This window comes from Lycorma delicatula, chromosome 8, assembly GCF_047948215.1.
Source record: "Lycorma delicatula isolate Av1 chromosome 8, ASM4794821v1, whole genome shotgun sequence".
NCBI lineage: Eukaryota > Metazoa > Arthropoda > Insecta > Hemiptera > Fulgoridae > Lycorma > Lycorma delicatula.
Genome location: NC_134462.1, coordinates 68,031,569 through 68,048,888, shown reverse-complemented (window position 1 = coordinate 68,048,888; position 17,320 = coordinate 68,031,569). Strand labels below are relative to the sequence as shown.

General features: G+C 28.9%; 1 protein-coding gene across 3 annotated transcripts in view; it reads left to right on the top strand.

Moving 5' to 3' along the window:
* LOC142329369 (uncharacterized) overlaps nucleotides 1–17,320 on the top strand; it is a 502,750-nt gene that overhangs the window by 283,176 nt on the left and 202,254 nt on the right. For all 3 annotated transcript variants that reach the window (XM_075373890.1, XM_075373889.1, XM_075373891.1), the window contains one exon: nucleotides 10,770–10,830. In XM_075373890.1, the coding sequence (XP_075230005.1) occupies nucleotides 10,770–10,830 (61 nt within the window). The remainder of the gene's footprint in view (nucleotides 1–10,769; nucleotides 10,831–17,320) is intronic.

Here is a 17,320-nt window from a genome sequence, read left to right as displayed (position 1 = left end):
AAGTTTTATTGTTTTTATATTTTATTATTTTAAATTCAATTTTAAAACATTTTTACGTATATAAATTTATTTACCCAATAAATTGGCAACATTTTTTAAAAATAAAAATTGTTGTATTACTGTTACATGTTATACATTGAGTAAATTAAAAAAAAATTTATCTGTCTGCATTTTATTAAATATTAAAAAAATAAATTTTAATTCGTAAATATAGAGAGGATTTTTGTCAAAAACTAAAATTAATATTTTGTTAAAATTAATTGTAGTCTAAAAACAATTCTATTTGAGAATTGAAATTTTGTTTTTGTTTTAATGAACGTATGTATATTGTAATTGTATGAAAATTGTAGTATTAAATATAATTATATAAAATGTAATATAAAATATTATTATAATTAAATTTCTGTTTTATTTTTCTATTTTAATAACGAATAAAAAATAAAATTTCAAAAGGTTATTGAGCTTTATAATGCATGTACTTGACATATATTTTTGGAATAATAAGTGTGAAGAATGATTAAAATATAATTTCATGAAGGTAATTTTAAAAAAATAAAGATTTTAAATAGAAATAAAAGATAATAAAAATAAAAGGAAATATTATAAGTCCCTTTGATACGCGCAAATTAATTTTAACGAGGTTTCCCATGAAGAAATATTTAAGAACTTTGGCTGGGCTTTAACTACCTGGGCTTCAAATTAAATACCATGATGACCTAATAGAATAAATAATAAAAAAAAGAAAATTAACATTTTATGCTTAGTTTAAGCATAAAATCACCTGAATGATTACCTTTTTGCAATGTCTCTAGTTATAAGAAGTACTAGACCGCTTAATACTTAAGTTTTTAAATTAGTAAATTTATTAAGTTTACACGATTGCATATCTTAATTTTCTAGTATAGATTTATTTATATTTGTCGTCGTTATATTATATTATGATTAAATTATTTTTAAAATGATTAAGTTCAATAAATCCCCTTATTTAAGATGAATTTCACATTTAATAAAATAATGATGTTCCATGAAAAGTGACTTATACTTATGTTTCGAATCTTCTTTTTCAGTTAAGTACCCTTTATTACGCCGGTTGTTCTCTCTTTTTTTTATACGACTGTCCAAAAAGAGTGTAATGTACAAGGGATATCTATAAAGTAAAGACCGCTGGGAAATTTCTCTCCTTGAGGTTGGCGAACCTGTATCGTTCAGTTACTACGCTAGTAATGTACGAATTGCATTGTTGTCTGTAAGTTGTCGCATTGTAGTATCTTTGATTACGTGTGAGTTATTACATTATAAAATGAATAGGAAAATCGATGTTGCCACAGACTGTGAAAAACGTATACGTTTTTTAAACCATCAAAACGTTAAGCCGGCTGAAATTCACAGGCAGTTGGTTGGGGTGTACAGTGATAATGTAATGAATGAAAGAAACGTCCGAAAATGGTTTCAAAGGTTTAGAAGTAACAGAATAAATATCCATGATTAACGTTTGGGGAGGCCCTCTATAATCACCGAGATTTGTGGAAACTCGTCGATGATGATCAGAAAAGATAGTCATTCAACGATTTCCGACCTGGCCCTTCTTTTTCCTAATATTTCAAGAACTATTATCGGTCGCATCGTTCACAACCATTTAGGCTTCAGAAAGGTTTGTGCACTTGGGTGCCGCATGTCTTAACGGAACGTCATAAATAATCTGAATGGGATCTGCTTTGGAATTTTTGATGCGTTACACAGATAAAAGTGACGAGTTCCTTAATTCAGTTGTTACCGGCGATGAAATATGGATTTCGTATTACACACCAGCGAGTAAACGGCAGTCAAGAGAATGGCGTCATCCTCAATCACCAACCAGATCAACAAAGGTCAAGACACAGTCATTTGAACGCAAACTGGTGGCTACAATCTTTTGGGATCGGTTTGACTTATTACTGATGAATTTCATGCTACGTGAAACGACTATAAATGCAGAATCCTTCTGCAAAACTCTATGTAAGTTACGGCGCGCCATTCAAAATCGGCGATACGGGCGGCTGACCGACGGCGTCGCCTGCTGTACGAGAATGCACGTCTACATGTTGCGGGTCTGACGCGTGATCTACTGAGAACATTTGGATGAAAAATTTACGATCACCCACCATACAGTCCGGATTTAGCTCCTTCTGATTTAGCTTTTTCTGATTTGTTTGGGAAATTGAAAGAATTTTTGAGTGTAAGCGATTCGCGGGTGACGATGAACTTAAAAATGTTGTTAAACAGTGGCTAAATGGACTGACGGCAGAAGAATACGACGAGGGTATATTGTTGCTGGTGTATCGCTACGATAAATGTTTAATTCATGTGGCGATTATATAGAGAAGTAGTATAAGGTATGTAGACTACGAGAAAGAAAAAATATTTATAAAATTTTCGAAATAAATTTGTTTACAGTGAAACGGTTTTTCCTTTAGAGATAACCTCTCGTATTTAGGGTGTATGTATGTATATTTGTCCCACCGTAGCAGCTCAATTGCTAAACCGATTTAGATGTATGATCCTGCATTGGAATCCTTACATTATCGGGAGTGTCATAGCCTATGTGTATATATGTGTGCTTAAAGTAAGGAAAACTTTTATACAAACATATGTCCGAAGACGCTTTGTTATCGAGTTGCGACTAGCGAAAAAGTTTGTTAGGATTTAAGTTCCCCCGGTAAAATTTCAGTATATTAGAGGTAAACTTGATGGTTTCTTATGTTTTTTGACCTGAATAATCGAATAAAACAGATCTCAGAACTGTATTTCCCGTAGATTTCGTGATATCCAACATAAAACAGAAAGTTTAGGTGACGAAAACATTTTTTTTAGGTTTGAAATAGAAGAAAATTGTTAAATGACCAATAAATCCGTAAATTTTTTATCAGAACTTGCAAAAAAATTATTCTCAGAAAATTGATGTAGTAAAGGCAATGTAAACAAAAAAGAATCATTTTTATTAATTGCAGATTTAAAGAAAAATCGTATGGATTGGTAAAAATTAAATACAGCTGTTTTTAGTACAATGAATTTAGACCTTTGAAAAATTAAAATATTATTAATTTACTTTTAAAAAGTACTCACTGTGGTTTAAACTCTAATAATTTATTACACGACTGCCCAAAAAGGAGTGTAATTGTTTAGAATGTATGTATGTTTATTTGTTCACCCGTAGCATTTCTGCTGAACCGATTTAGATGTAAAATCCCGCGTTAGAATCCTTACCCTTACCGATAGTTTCATAGGCTCTATATATATATATATATATATATATATATATAATACAGCTTAATATGGCAGGATGTTTATTCATATATCTGTTGAATTAAATAATAAAATTACCATACTAAATTTATTAGTAATGGAAAATAATATTAATTACCCTACAAAGACAAAGAATCTAATTCAAATAAGAGAAGAAGTTAATGAAAATAAAAATAAAAAGTAAAATAATATATATATATATATATATATATATATATATATATATATATATTATATATATATATATATAATATATATATATATATATATTATATATATATATATATATAATATACATATATATAAAACTGCCATTTCGTTTTTTTTTTTAGTTCTAAGGAAAATGTAATAAAACAAAGCTAGTAGCTTTGTTTGAAAACAAAAGGTGTATTTACTAGTACGTATATAATCGTATATTTATAATTATACTTATAGCATATATATATTTTTTATTTGTTTCTTTAAAATAATAATAAAAAAATAAATAAAAATCCCTTTAGTATATGCGGGATCACGTCTCTTATCTTTCCATTATCTTTTAGTTTATGGGTAGTCGTATGACTTGCCATAATTTTCTCATAAAATGTTCATGTTTGTTACTGTTTATAGAACCATTTCGAACTGTAATATACATACCTAGTAAACATGTAACATGCATACATAAACGTAGTAAAATAAGAGATGAGATTCGTTTAGGATTTATTAAAACAGTTCTTTGTACATTTTTTGTTCTCTGTCTTTTTCTTACTATTACGTTTTTTTTTTTTTTAAGTGAAATTAAAACATTTAATATTTTTTATTTCTTAAGTTAGAAAATCAGTTAAAAAATTATCCGATCAGTTTGTAATTGTATCGTAGCATTGATGTGTTGACCAAAGGAAGGAGGTAAGAAAAATTCCTGGTCTGGCAATTAAATAAAAAAAATCCGGCAATGAATTGCATAATTCCCGGCTAAAAAAAATTGGATGCTGAATCTGGGAACTTTTTTATGATTAAAATATTCATTAAAATTGATTTTAAATAAATAAAAGTAGAAATTAAATAAAGGATATTCGATTTTTTTAAAAATATTTATTTCCTTTACTGAAGAAGTATTACGTTATTTCAGTAACTTTAACAAATACGTTTTAAGCATTAAAAATTTGAAATATCATAAATATTTTTTTTTTAATTTATCATAAATTTTTTTTTAATTAATTTTTAAGAAAATATTCCGTAAGTAGTGATAGGTTTAAAAAAGCTTTTCAAATTGCTTAAAAAACACAGATATAGCTACAATTCTAAATAAAAAAAGTTTTAATTTTCTAGGAACAGGGTGAAAATGTTTGAATAAACAGTAATATCTATAAAAAAGAATTAAGACTTTTATATTTTAAATTGGTAACTTAAGAGATGGATTTAAATTTAAAATAAACTTTAAACAGATTTTTTTTAAATTAAAAAAAAATATTTTTTGATATCATACACCATTGGAGTGGAACGGACAAAAACGTTTTTTAGTAGTTTGAAGGCTTATATAAGTAACTCCAACAATATTTATAAAACAAAGATTCCTAGATAAAACAAAACTCGTTTTCTTTAAACTATTCCTAAAATGTTAAAACAAGATTAGGATAGATTTTCAAAATTTCATGAGTCTATCTAACACACTGAATTAAAAGAAAAAAATCTGATATGAACACCACATTACTTCCTTGTACGCCTATTAAATTACATATACACATTTTCGTTACACTTCATTTAAACTTATTTCATCTGAAAGTGAGATATGATCTTCCAATTTTTTAATAAAAGTGGACAGTTACACAATTGCTAAAATATTTGTTTTTATTAACATCAAATATTTATACAATTATTAATTCAACAATCTTACCTGAAATGTTAGGTTAGAGTAAACGTCCCTTTATTACTCTTCAAATAAATGTAAGTCTTATATGTATCTAATACTATGTTTTTTTAAATTATTATGATGTAACCATCAGCAAAATGAAATCAGAAAAAACAAGAGAAGGTTACTACTAAATTTTACAGCGATATTTATTATCAGTAGATTGAAACAAATGCATAAATAAAGATAACAGTTTATGCTTTTATTATTTGATGCTTGTGTGTGGGAACGTGAAGATGGAATTTTTAGCGTTTGAAAATTGCTATGCCCGATCGCAATTCGACGCCGGTATCTCCCGATGAAAGACCCAGACGCTACCACTCCGCCACGGAGATCGGTAAATATATTTACATTTATTGTATTATTCATACATACGGATATATTCTACATATTATATGCAGTGTATACGTGTACATTATATTTATATTTATTATTTTATTATTTTTATATATTTTAAAAATATTTTGCCAGTTGTTTGACTGATTTTTCGATCCGGGTGGCTAGGGGCCCACCAAGATAGGCGTTTTGGCATCTAGTCCCGGTTAGCTAGATATTTGCTGTTAGGATGAGAATGGAGGTGTGGAGAATTCTCTGATAGAGCTACGGTGTAGAAGGGTGTAGTCATTGACCTCACTCCCGAAAGAGGACCAGAGCATAGAGATATAGGGTACGTTTTCATTAGACTTATTAAATTTTTGAATACGGTATGTTTCTTGATTTTTAAATAAATCAAGAGGACATTTGAATAAATGGAATTTTAGAACAAAATTGTTGTTGTTGCGAACATCACTTCTTCCTTTTTGTATGAGAATAGTATATCTTTGGTGTTAAAGACTCAATCAAGTAATGATCTAAATGCATAGTCTAACTGAAGTTAGATGTGTGAAACCTTCGATGTTAGAGGAAGGCGCGGGGATCGCGCTTCCTCAAATCTGTTAATTTGGTAGTTGAAGTTTGTAAGTTATGTAGCTGGTCATGGTTGGAAGAGGCCAAATGAAGGTGATAGCAAGTTGTGTAAATACTTTGACGGAAATATTTTCTGAGACATTTGAATCGGGCGACACCCTAATAGAGGCCAAACTGATGTGTTATCAGGTTTAGACTTGATAATACAAGTCTTTTAATGGAGTTAAAAGACACCCTCCGGTAAAGTCCATCAGAGCTAGGAATTGAGAGGGTGGCGTGACGACTGGGCTCGCCATAAGGCGAGTGCCTTCCCCTACGGGGGGGGGGGGGTCAGGATTATATTTAAATTTTATGCAAGTATATTTACATAATTACATACCCGGTTTTTTTTAATATTTTGTTAGTCGTTTGACTGATTTGTTGCTATTCTCTATACCATTCTGTACTGCACTAATCTTTTAATCTCAAAATTTTTGCTAGATCCTGGAATTTCCGGTTATCTACTTTTTGTATGTGTTCCATTGTTATTCTGTATAATTTGTTCGTTCAATACATCCTTCTTTTAACAAATTATCCTAACCTGGTTTTCTTAATGAAGATTAACTGAGTCTGGGTATCTTCATAAAGTCCTACCAATCGAATTCGTCTGTTTACAACTTCCTCCTGCAAAATTCTTTCCTTTCCAATTCCTTTACATTTTCAATTTAATCGATCCATTTAATTTTAAAATTCTTATGCAAAAGAATTTGCATTTCAAAGGTTTCCATTTCTTTTTCTTTTTCTGTGATCCATGTTTCACTACCATAAAGTATTTCACGTTACAGTTATATTCCAAGAATGTTTTTTTTAATTCTTAGTTTCAATTTGATACTAGCAGGCTTCTCTGTTATGAAAATTCTTCTTGCTCGTGTCAGACCGCTCTTTTATACTGCATTACTTCTCATTACTTCTCACATCCTTTGTAATTTTACTACCCAAAAAAACATTCTTCCGCTTCTGGTACATTGCGTTTTCCTATCTCTATATTTAATTCCTCATTGTTCTTTCTATCACATTTTTCTTGTAGTTTAATTTATTTTGAAAACGGTTTATTTTCTCTCCTTTTGCAATAAATCCGTCCAGAATTTGTTTTACTCATTGATTTCCACCAAAGGAATAGAGTTACCTGTTAATTTTATAATTTTAATTTTCTTTTCCTTGAATAATTATTACGTTCTCAAACTTATCTTTCAGTTCCTGTAATTTTGATAAAATGAAAAGAAATATTTCACAGATGGAATAGTCATTTCTGGTTATAGAATGGTCAAGGTTGGGATTTCTTGGTGATAAATTTGTACAGATAAAAGCAAAGCTAGTTAAAAGCGAATTGCGATTACAATCTAATGTACTAACGTTTTCAGTGTTTGAAAATAAATCGTATATTTACCAAATTTTTATTTTTATTAAGTCAAAATCCAGCACGTTTAAATCTTTATTGAGTAGAAATAATCAGTTTTTAAAGAGATTTTTAATTTATTTTTTGTTGGAACTAGAACGGAAATTTTTTTATTTTTCGTGGCTCAAGATCCAATAAGTAAATTTAGTGCCTTCTATAATTAAAACGGATCATGTGATTGATATAAAATTTTAATAGAACATACATGAAATTATCCTTATAAAAAGATTCTTATGAAATTCAAACTGTATCATTAATTATTAAATGAGCAATATTTAAGCCGTCAAAATTTTTTTCAAGAATAACTTTTTCTTTTATAAATAAAAATTCGAAAACATGCAAGTGGCATTGTTATATTTATTTCATTTTTCCTTGTGAAATTAAAGTATATTTTTAACCGTAAGTTGCGTTTCGAAGTGAAAATAGATTTTTATTTGGTTTTTTTTAGTTTTGGTTCTTTTCATTTTCATATGCTTGGATATGCAAGTGCATATCCTTTAGCTTTGGAATATCAGTGAACTCATATCTTACAGTTTATAACGTATTTTGAAACTTAATTTATTTTTGATTCAATTTGTTGTATGTGACGATTTAGATATACTGTCATCATTTCTACAAATCGAGATTATTAATTTGTTATTCCAACTACGCCTATTGGACATTAAACAATGGTAATATTTGTTTATTATACTACTACTAATTAATTCTGAAAAAGTAAAAATGTCCGAGTAAGTGGGATATCTGTTGTTTGAAGATTTAGAATACAAGCCGAAATCCTGTTAATGAAGTAGTTTTTCATTAAATTTTATTTCCCAAGTGGGATACTTTAATAATTTATGTTAATTAACGGTAATGTTGCAGGAGTATTGATCGATCTACCTCTGCTGTCGCAATGTAATTACGGCAGATTCGTTTAAGGGAGTTTAGTTTCGTAATAGGAAAAAAAAATCTGATCTGGACATCACATGACTTCCTTGTACGCCAGTTAAATTACATATACACATTTTTTCTGCACTTCATTTAAGCTTATTTCATTTGAATGTGAGATACGATCCTCGAATTCTTTAATAAAGTAGACAGTAACACGATTGCTAAAATATTAGTTTTTATTAGCATCAAATATTTATACAGTTATTTACAATTTATACAATTATTTTTTTTAAACATATGTTTGTACTATCTTTTTTAAATTATTATGATGTAACCATCAACAAAATGAAAACAAAAACGAATAATCAGATGTTTCATCATATCTGATGTGGACACCACATGACTTACTTGTACTCCTATTAAATTACATATACACTTTTTTTTAAAAATGAAAAGTACATAAAATTTTATTTCATTAATAACTTCTGATATTTTTTCATGTTTCCTTTTTATTGATATTATCGAATTATTATTCATCGTACATTTTTTTTTTTGACAGTCAGAGGTTAATAATTATTAATAAATCAATATATTTAAATAAAAAAATAAAGTTAAAAAAAGGGAGATGAAGTCTGATTCAAACCGATGTTTGAACTTCTCATTATAACATCCAAATATTTCATTAATAAAAATTTTATTTGGCTATAATTCTGGAACCAATGAAAATAAGTACCACTTCACAAGTGGTACTTATTTTCATTGGTTATCGTTGGTATATCGTTGAAAAGCTCTCATTGAGAGCTCATTACTGCAGTTAAAAAACAGTCCAAAATCCAAATTATTTTGGACACTTTTGGTTCAACCGATTGCAAGCAGAAGAGGGGGGGGGCGCACAATTAGATTTAATAACTGTCCTAAATCCAAAATTTCAACATACTACAACTAATAGTTTTTGAGTTATGCGGGATACATTCGTACGTACGTACGGATGTCACGCCTAAACTAGTCAAAATGGATTCAGAAATGATCCAAATAAATCCGTTGAAATCTGAAATCCGAAATTTTCACAATCTTCACAATCACAATACTTCCTTTACTTCGTACAAGGAATAAAAACTATAAGATTAGGACGTACAGGGAATGTATTAGATTTCTGACGATATTATTTTCGATTTTAGTAATATGCACTTGATTGTTTTCGCTATGTACTATAGCATACTGTTTGTAAGAAATATTATTCTTGGTAAAGTTTCAGTAATAACTATTAAATACGTGTATTTATATTTAAAATAATTTTAAAAGAGAAATATTATTCATTTATAAATAAAGATATTTTGCAAAGTTTTTTGATTATCAACGACTTGAATTCTATTTGAATGTATTACTATTATTGCTTTCACTATCCGTAGCGCTTTATAAAAACAAAAAAAGGCATTTTTTTTTTTTTTATTGTAACTTAGGAAGTTACTTTGTTGGAGAAAAACAAATTCCCCAGAATCGTTGCCTAGATACTATATTAATGTGATTTTAATACAATTTATAATGTAGGATTCGGTAATTTATAATTCTGAGTAGATACTTAGCCTAAAATTAAGGAAGTTATAATTTTTCTCAAACTATTTTTTTTAATTTTTTTTTCAGTTTATTAATATCATATAAACCATTCGCTGTACATCAGAAATATTTAGGATTATTATCTTTATATATAATTCTTATTTTCTTATACACTTTTCTATAAAAAGAAAAACTTGCAGGAATATAGAATCTTAATAAAAAAGAAAGAAAATAATAATTTAAGAACAGTTTAATTCATTATTTTCCTGTCAGTGAACCAAATCTTACCCAATTTTCTTAGCAAACTTATTATTATTAGTATTTTTATAACAATAGTTATTAACTACTAAAAGATTTCGTTGAAAAAAATTAAACCATTTTAATGTTATTGTTCGGAGAAATATCAAAATATCAATACGAAGTATCGAAATAGCAAAGATGATTATTATTATTACTGCTGCATAATAGTATGAGAACTCTGCCAGTTACTTTTTTCTCATATAATTTTTATTTATTTGTTTATTTTATTTTTACTTGTATGTATTTTCCCATACTAGTAATCGATGTCTTACTGTTTACTGCTATGTGACATTTATATTATTATTTTTATTGTTGCATTTAACAGTTGTGGTATAATAAATACTTGATATCTAACTTGTTGCTAGGTGTTCCTGACTTTATAATAACTGGAAAATTCTTTGTGCTTTCACTACTCTTTATTTTATTTATCTTTATTTTTTTTCCTTTAAGTTTTTTAATTGACATTTATTTAAATATATACACATATAATATTATTAATGATTAATATATTTCTATATTTCATTTTTGTTGTAGAGAGGCTCTGGCATATCGGTTGACACAAATGACCCTCAGACTGTTTTGATACGACTACCTGGTAAGTGGCTTTTATTAGAATTTATCTTGAAAATAATCCCTACTATTTTGAATTTAATTTTTTTTAAATATATTATGTACAACGCCATTTCTTCTTCATCAAATTTTATCTACAAGAAAATCATTTCATATCCCTCATAAAAAAAAAACAAAAAAAAAATGTAATTTGCGTTTGACTATAAGTGCTTAAGATAATTTTTTATGTTCGGTTTGCACAAATTGTCATGAATAAGTAATATCCCATACCAGATGGAGAAAGTGATGTGTACCTTCTTCTTCGAGCAAAATATTCTGTCCCGCATCAGTATGGAAAAACCACAGAAATATTCGTCTCTGCATCTTTAATTTGTTCACCACAGCGATTCGCTGTATTGCAAACATCATTTACTGTCACAAAAAGCAATTATAATTAAGTATTTCTTGTACATCAGGTGCCTTACGTGTTCTACATAGCTACACGATTACGAGGCATAATTAATCATAATTATTGACTGATATTGTTAAGCAACTAATTAAAATAAACTTTTTACTTTACTATCATCATAGTTCTAGAGCTGTGCTGCAAGAAGGAAAGTATGGTAATTGTCAAAAATGTGTATGGTATACGTTTTTGCATTTCTCGATGTTTCACAACGCGGGGACCAGAAAACACCAAAAAAAAATAAGCGAGAGCAATGTTCGTACGTACGTACTTATGTAAGAGTGTTGGCGTGTTTAACGTTTAACTAGATTAACCGATTTTGATAAAATTTGGTACAGACTCGTGTGTAAGGGGTAGTTTGTTGGTAATAAAAGTTTTTGAACCAACCTGGTTGGTCTAGTTATGAACGCGTCTTCCCAAATCAGCTGCTTTGGAAGCCGAGAATTCCAGTGTTCAAGTCTTAGTAAAGTCAGTTATTTTTACACTGATCGGAATACTAAAGCGTGGATAACGGTGTTCTTTAGTGGTTGGGTTTCAATTAACCACACATCTGAGGAATAGTCGAACTGAGACTGCACAAGACTATATTTCATTTACACTTATACATATCATCCTCATTCATTCTCTGAAGTAATACCTGAACGGTAATTCTCGGAGGCTAATCGGGAAAGATGTAGGTAATAAAAGTTTGGGGTCAATATCTCTCCAGAGAGTCAGGTAGAAGATAGTTTCTTTGGGGGTCAGTTTTCTCAAAATTTTACAGACGTAACCCCACTTTGTATTAAACTCAGTATATGCATACATCCTTATCTTACCTTAGAAAAAATTCCCCAAAAAATAGAGCCTTTTTGAATTATTATTATTACCGATTTTTTAAACTTTTTTCATGTATAATTATTTTTCCACTATATACGAATAAATCACCAGTGCCAGGAAGGTGTAACTAGTTAGTTTTCTGACAGTTTTTTCATCATCAAATAACGGGTTCTAGTATATACATCATCTCAAATCAGTCCGGGATTAGTGGATACAATAAAAAATAGTTATATTTTTACAAATTTGTACAGACTTACGTACGTAGGTAGACTTTTTAAGTATTTAGATAACGTATTTGTAGGTCTGAATTTTGCATAAATCCAGTACTAGTGCTGGAAGATAGTATTATAAAGTATTGATTTACGCATAACTTAAATTAGAGTTTTACTAGTATACTTATATATAGATATCTTTAAATATATAATGTAACGTCAGAAATATAATTTTGCATTAATTGTGATTTTTGATGAAATAAAATTTTATTAAAAAAAAATAGGAAGATAATTGGTTTTGGATGTGGTATTAATGGAGGACGTTGAAAGTTAGATGGTTTGATGAAATACGAAATAAATGAAGAGGTCTCAGTAAAATAAATTGGAACAGAAAGATATTTGCGTCAGGAACATTTAAAATTTCAAACTAGATTAAACGGCCATTTATTATAATATTGAGATTTAGTTGGTAATAGATGGGTGTGTAAAGGATAAAGAATGTGAAGGAAGAAACAGATTGGAATTTATAAAACAAATCTCTGAAGGTGGAAAATCTATTAAATGTGCTGAGATTAAAAGGTTAGCGCGGAACTGAAAGAAATGAAGAATAGAATCAAATTAGGCAAATGACCGATTGCTTATAAAGAAAAAAGTTCTTGCGCATATCTCTTCTATCTTCATTTGTCTAATATTGTCTTCATTTGTTTTTTCTATTTTACACAAATCTTTTTGACATTAAATTGAACGTAACCCAACCAATCACAAATATGACTTCAGATCCATTACTACAGTATATTTAAATTTCAATTAAATTGATTTGGTAGTTTTGGAGATTTTCGAGTCAAATTTTATACTTAGGCGTATAAATAATTATATAAAAAACATAATTTAAAAGTGATTGTTATTTTCATACCTCAAAACGTAAAGAAAATTCATTTTCACTCTCCAGTCCCAACATGCGACCGAAATTAATTCCATACTTTCTTCTCAAAGTCGGTAAAGATTAGTTACAATTACAGTGTACAAAACACAATTCGAAGATATTATTTAATAAATAATTTTTAGAAGCAGGCAACGGTTTTGTTATTACTATTCCCACGTTTGACTGTAAAACGGGAATATTACTAACCAAGACTAACGGTATTTACCCACACGATTTATTTTTGGAGAAGTTAAATTATATTTTTGTTTTAGAAATCGAATATTTTTTATGAGATTGTTGACAAATGTTACTTTATCGTGTTGTCGGATTTTAAATTTGTTTGTTTGTGTAACAGTTATTTTAATTATATCGAGTAATATTACGGTGTTGCTTTATTATTTAGTTAGTTTATAGTCGTCTGGTTAGTAGTGAGTGTTACGTTGTTTTGAAACAGATGGTATATGTGGAGGTGTAATTTTAATACATGTGTGTATGTACACATATATATATATATATATGTAGTGGTTTGTGTCATTCCCCAATGTTTGCGCGGGAGGAGGTCGGATTTAGAAAGTCAATTTTCTATGTCATTATAGTGCCTGTGGGATTATTGCTTGGTAGTCTAGTAGTGTACTTAACGACACCAATGAGAGATGCACAGCGCTTGATGTACGCAGTCACTACACCACTATCTCTCTTACGCCATATACTATCTAGACTACAAGCAGGTCGATTGTCATAACGTCATAGCTTTACTGTACTTACCTCTTCCTTTTCCTTTTCTTTCTCATCTTTTACTTCTTGAAAACATTTTTGAATTATTTCACTTTACCCTTACCCTTTTCTTGTTTTATTTTCCCCTATTTTCAGTTTCATTTTTGCCTATCTGTTCCTACTTTTACCGCCTACATTACAGGTTTTTTACATTTTTTTATCCCATGGGAAATGAATGACGTCAGCTTCCACCCTTCATTATTTTTGATTTGTTTTTAAAGCGGAAAAAAATATATTACGAATTATGTTCTTTAACGTTCTCAGTGGATATTACTTCGTAATAATAATTTATTTTCAAAGTTCGCATTGTTTTAATTGAACCATATATTGATGTAGGATTTTATATAATTTTTGTCATACTTGATTTAATGTATTCTATAATTATTATTCATAAAATCTATTTATAGACTGAAATAATTGTTTATTTTGTCGATCTTTTTCGACCTACAGCAACTTTATATAAATATATATATGTATAAATAAAATTATTTAAAATATAATATAAATTATTTTACTTCAAAATATTGCTAATTTAAAGAAAAGTAATAAATAAAAAAAAATTCTGGATTGGTGTTTTAAACGATTAAAAATTTACAAAAATTTATTCTTCACTTGGAACGTATTTAACAATAAAAAATATTTCCCCCACTATAATCAATAAATAAGAATGATTCGTTTTGGTTAGTTAAAGCAGTAAAAAGGAAGAAAATTATACAACTGCATTTTTTTTTTTTTTTTATATAGAAGTTTTTACTTCAATCACTTGTGATATACTATTCGATTAATAGCTTCTCGATTGGAGAAAAAAATATTTGCGAAAATATTGAAGTGATAAGTTGAAACAAACAAATAAACATTGGGGAAAGTTATAAAACTCAAATTTTTTTTAACCCAGTGGTGAGGTTGGTTTTATGATATTTTTTCAACAATTTATTGCTATTATTTGTGACTGTATTTTGTTTTCGAATAGGCCTGCAAATACAACAGAACCACGCAAACAACATTTCAATTCCTTCTGTTCTGATTTACCCTCTTTCTCCTGCAGAATTCTTTCATTCTTTCGCTATGCTGTGTTTTTCATTCTTCTGTCCTGCATTTGCGCCCTTTTTTCTTTTTTGAATTCACAAGAACCTCTATTCTTTGGATTTTTTCTCTAAATTTTTCCTTTTTTGACAATCTTTTATTTTTATGTTTGCTTTATTTAGGTCTTCTTTTACTTGTTTTGTACATGAGGCTGGAATTCAACCGAATATTTCCAAAATTTATCAAAAGATTTTTGTTCAGTCTGTCTGAATCCATTCAAATCATATGCCCCACAAAATTTAGTCTTCTTTTTCGGATTGTGGTTTCTGTGAATTGTGTGTTTTTGTATGTGTGGTTTCTGTGGATTTAACTTGATTCTGTATCCTCTTTTGCTTTTTATGGGCCGTGGATTATTCTTAAAGTTTTCCTTTCGGTTTTTAAAATTGATTCTAGTTTTGTTATATTGGAGGATTCTGTCCCGTAGAGGATTACTGGTTTCTGTACTGTATTATAGTGTCTCAATTTTGCATTAATGGATAAATCTGTGTTGTACAAATGTTTAGTTAAAAATTTCAATCTTTCGATAATTATTTTTCTGCTTTCAAACGCCTTTTTATACGAATCAGTTGAGGTTATTATTTCGCCTAGATATTTAAATCTATCTTCTATTTAATTTTTCCAAATTTCATTTCTATACATTTCTTATTTTGTTTAGAATTTGTCGTTATTTCTGTTTTAGAAAAAAAAATTGTAAACCAACTTTTTCGGCAATTATTTTTGAATCCTCAACTTGGGAATTTTCCACATTTTCTGAATTCACCAGTAAAATCCAATCCTCTGCGAAAGCTAAACAATTTACTCTTATTTCTCCTTTCCCTGCCCTTCCAATAGCAGTTCTAATAACATTCCAAAATGTTTTCATTTTTTATCTAACAGTAGGTTAAAGAAAATAGAGTAAAGGATATCATCCTGTCTCAGACCTATATTTGTTTCAAAAGGATCGCTGATTTCACCTAAAAATGTTATTTTTGAGAATGTGTCTGTTAGAGCTAGTTTTAGTAACTTTATATTTTCTGATCGACTCCAAATTTATTCATCATATCAATAGTTTTGTTTACGGAATCATAGGCTTTTTGAAAATGTACAAATGTTATAAAAAGCGGGTTTTATCTTAACGACTTGTTTTTAATTTCAAACTTAAAATCTGTTATGAACATCCCTTTCTCTGAACCAATCCCTTTTAAAGTCTCTTTGAAAGTCACCTAATTTTGGATCAATTTGAATTTTTAGTCTGTTTAATAGAAATTTAGAGAAAAATTTATATGTTACCGGTTTATATGTTTTTTTAATATAAACATTGTATTACTAAAATAACGTATTTCATCCTAATTATTTTCCTCAATCGCTGCTAACACAGAAATTTGCAGTGATCCAACGAAATTAAAAATATTTCTCTTATATTTTTTTTCCTTCGCCAGTTCGTTTAATCGTTACCTTTCCGTTTGCCATCTTTGGTGGATATCCTGTTCCAAAAAAATCTTCTTTAAATTTTTGAAACGTATGGAAGTTGCTCGGTATGAGCTGTACGGGAGATAACTAAAACCGTCCCGTCCATCTTTTCTAAGCGGACATGCCACAGCTGCATAAGTATTCGTTATGGTAGATCAACTCTTTTTGTCAGCTGATCTAGTCGCTGATTTTGGATAGTGTGATGGGAATTTCAAAGTGTTTTTTTAAATAGACTTTTTATTAATTGATGTTCCTTATGATCAATCTACAGGACACAATACAGATTCAAAAATTATGTGGTCAAAGAAGTGGCAAAACGTTTTGTTGTTTCATTGGTGATTAAAAATGATGCTACCCACCGAAGTGAGACGTCTCATCCCGAAGTGCTATACGACAACTAATATCTAATCAACTTTTACAATCGAGACTTATCTGTATAATGTTTAAAAACTTTCCAACGCTTATTCTATAATATATTGGTTCGTGGTATTCCGTTATCATAAGCGGTTCCCGTATCAAACAAGAAACCTAAACTTTTTATTTCTTTTAATTTCAACATCAAAGCGCTTCTTCTATTAGTTGGTGTTAGTCGAGAGACGCCGGAACTTCTTTTGTTATGTATTTTCTTCTAATTATCCGAAATATTTCGTAACATTTTCATAGATTTCTTTAATTGATAGCATTTGTACAGCACGAAGTAACTAGTTTTCTATTAATTTTAGCCGGTATAAAGTTTAAAAGCACAAATTACATCACTGTACAAATTACACAGTTAGTATCTTATTCATTTTCAAATTTTAATATTTACTCGCAA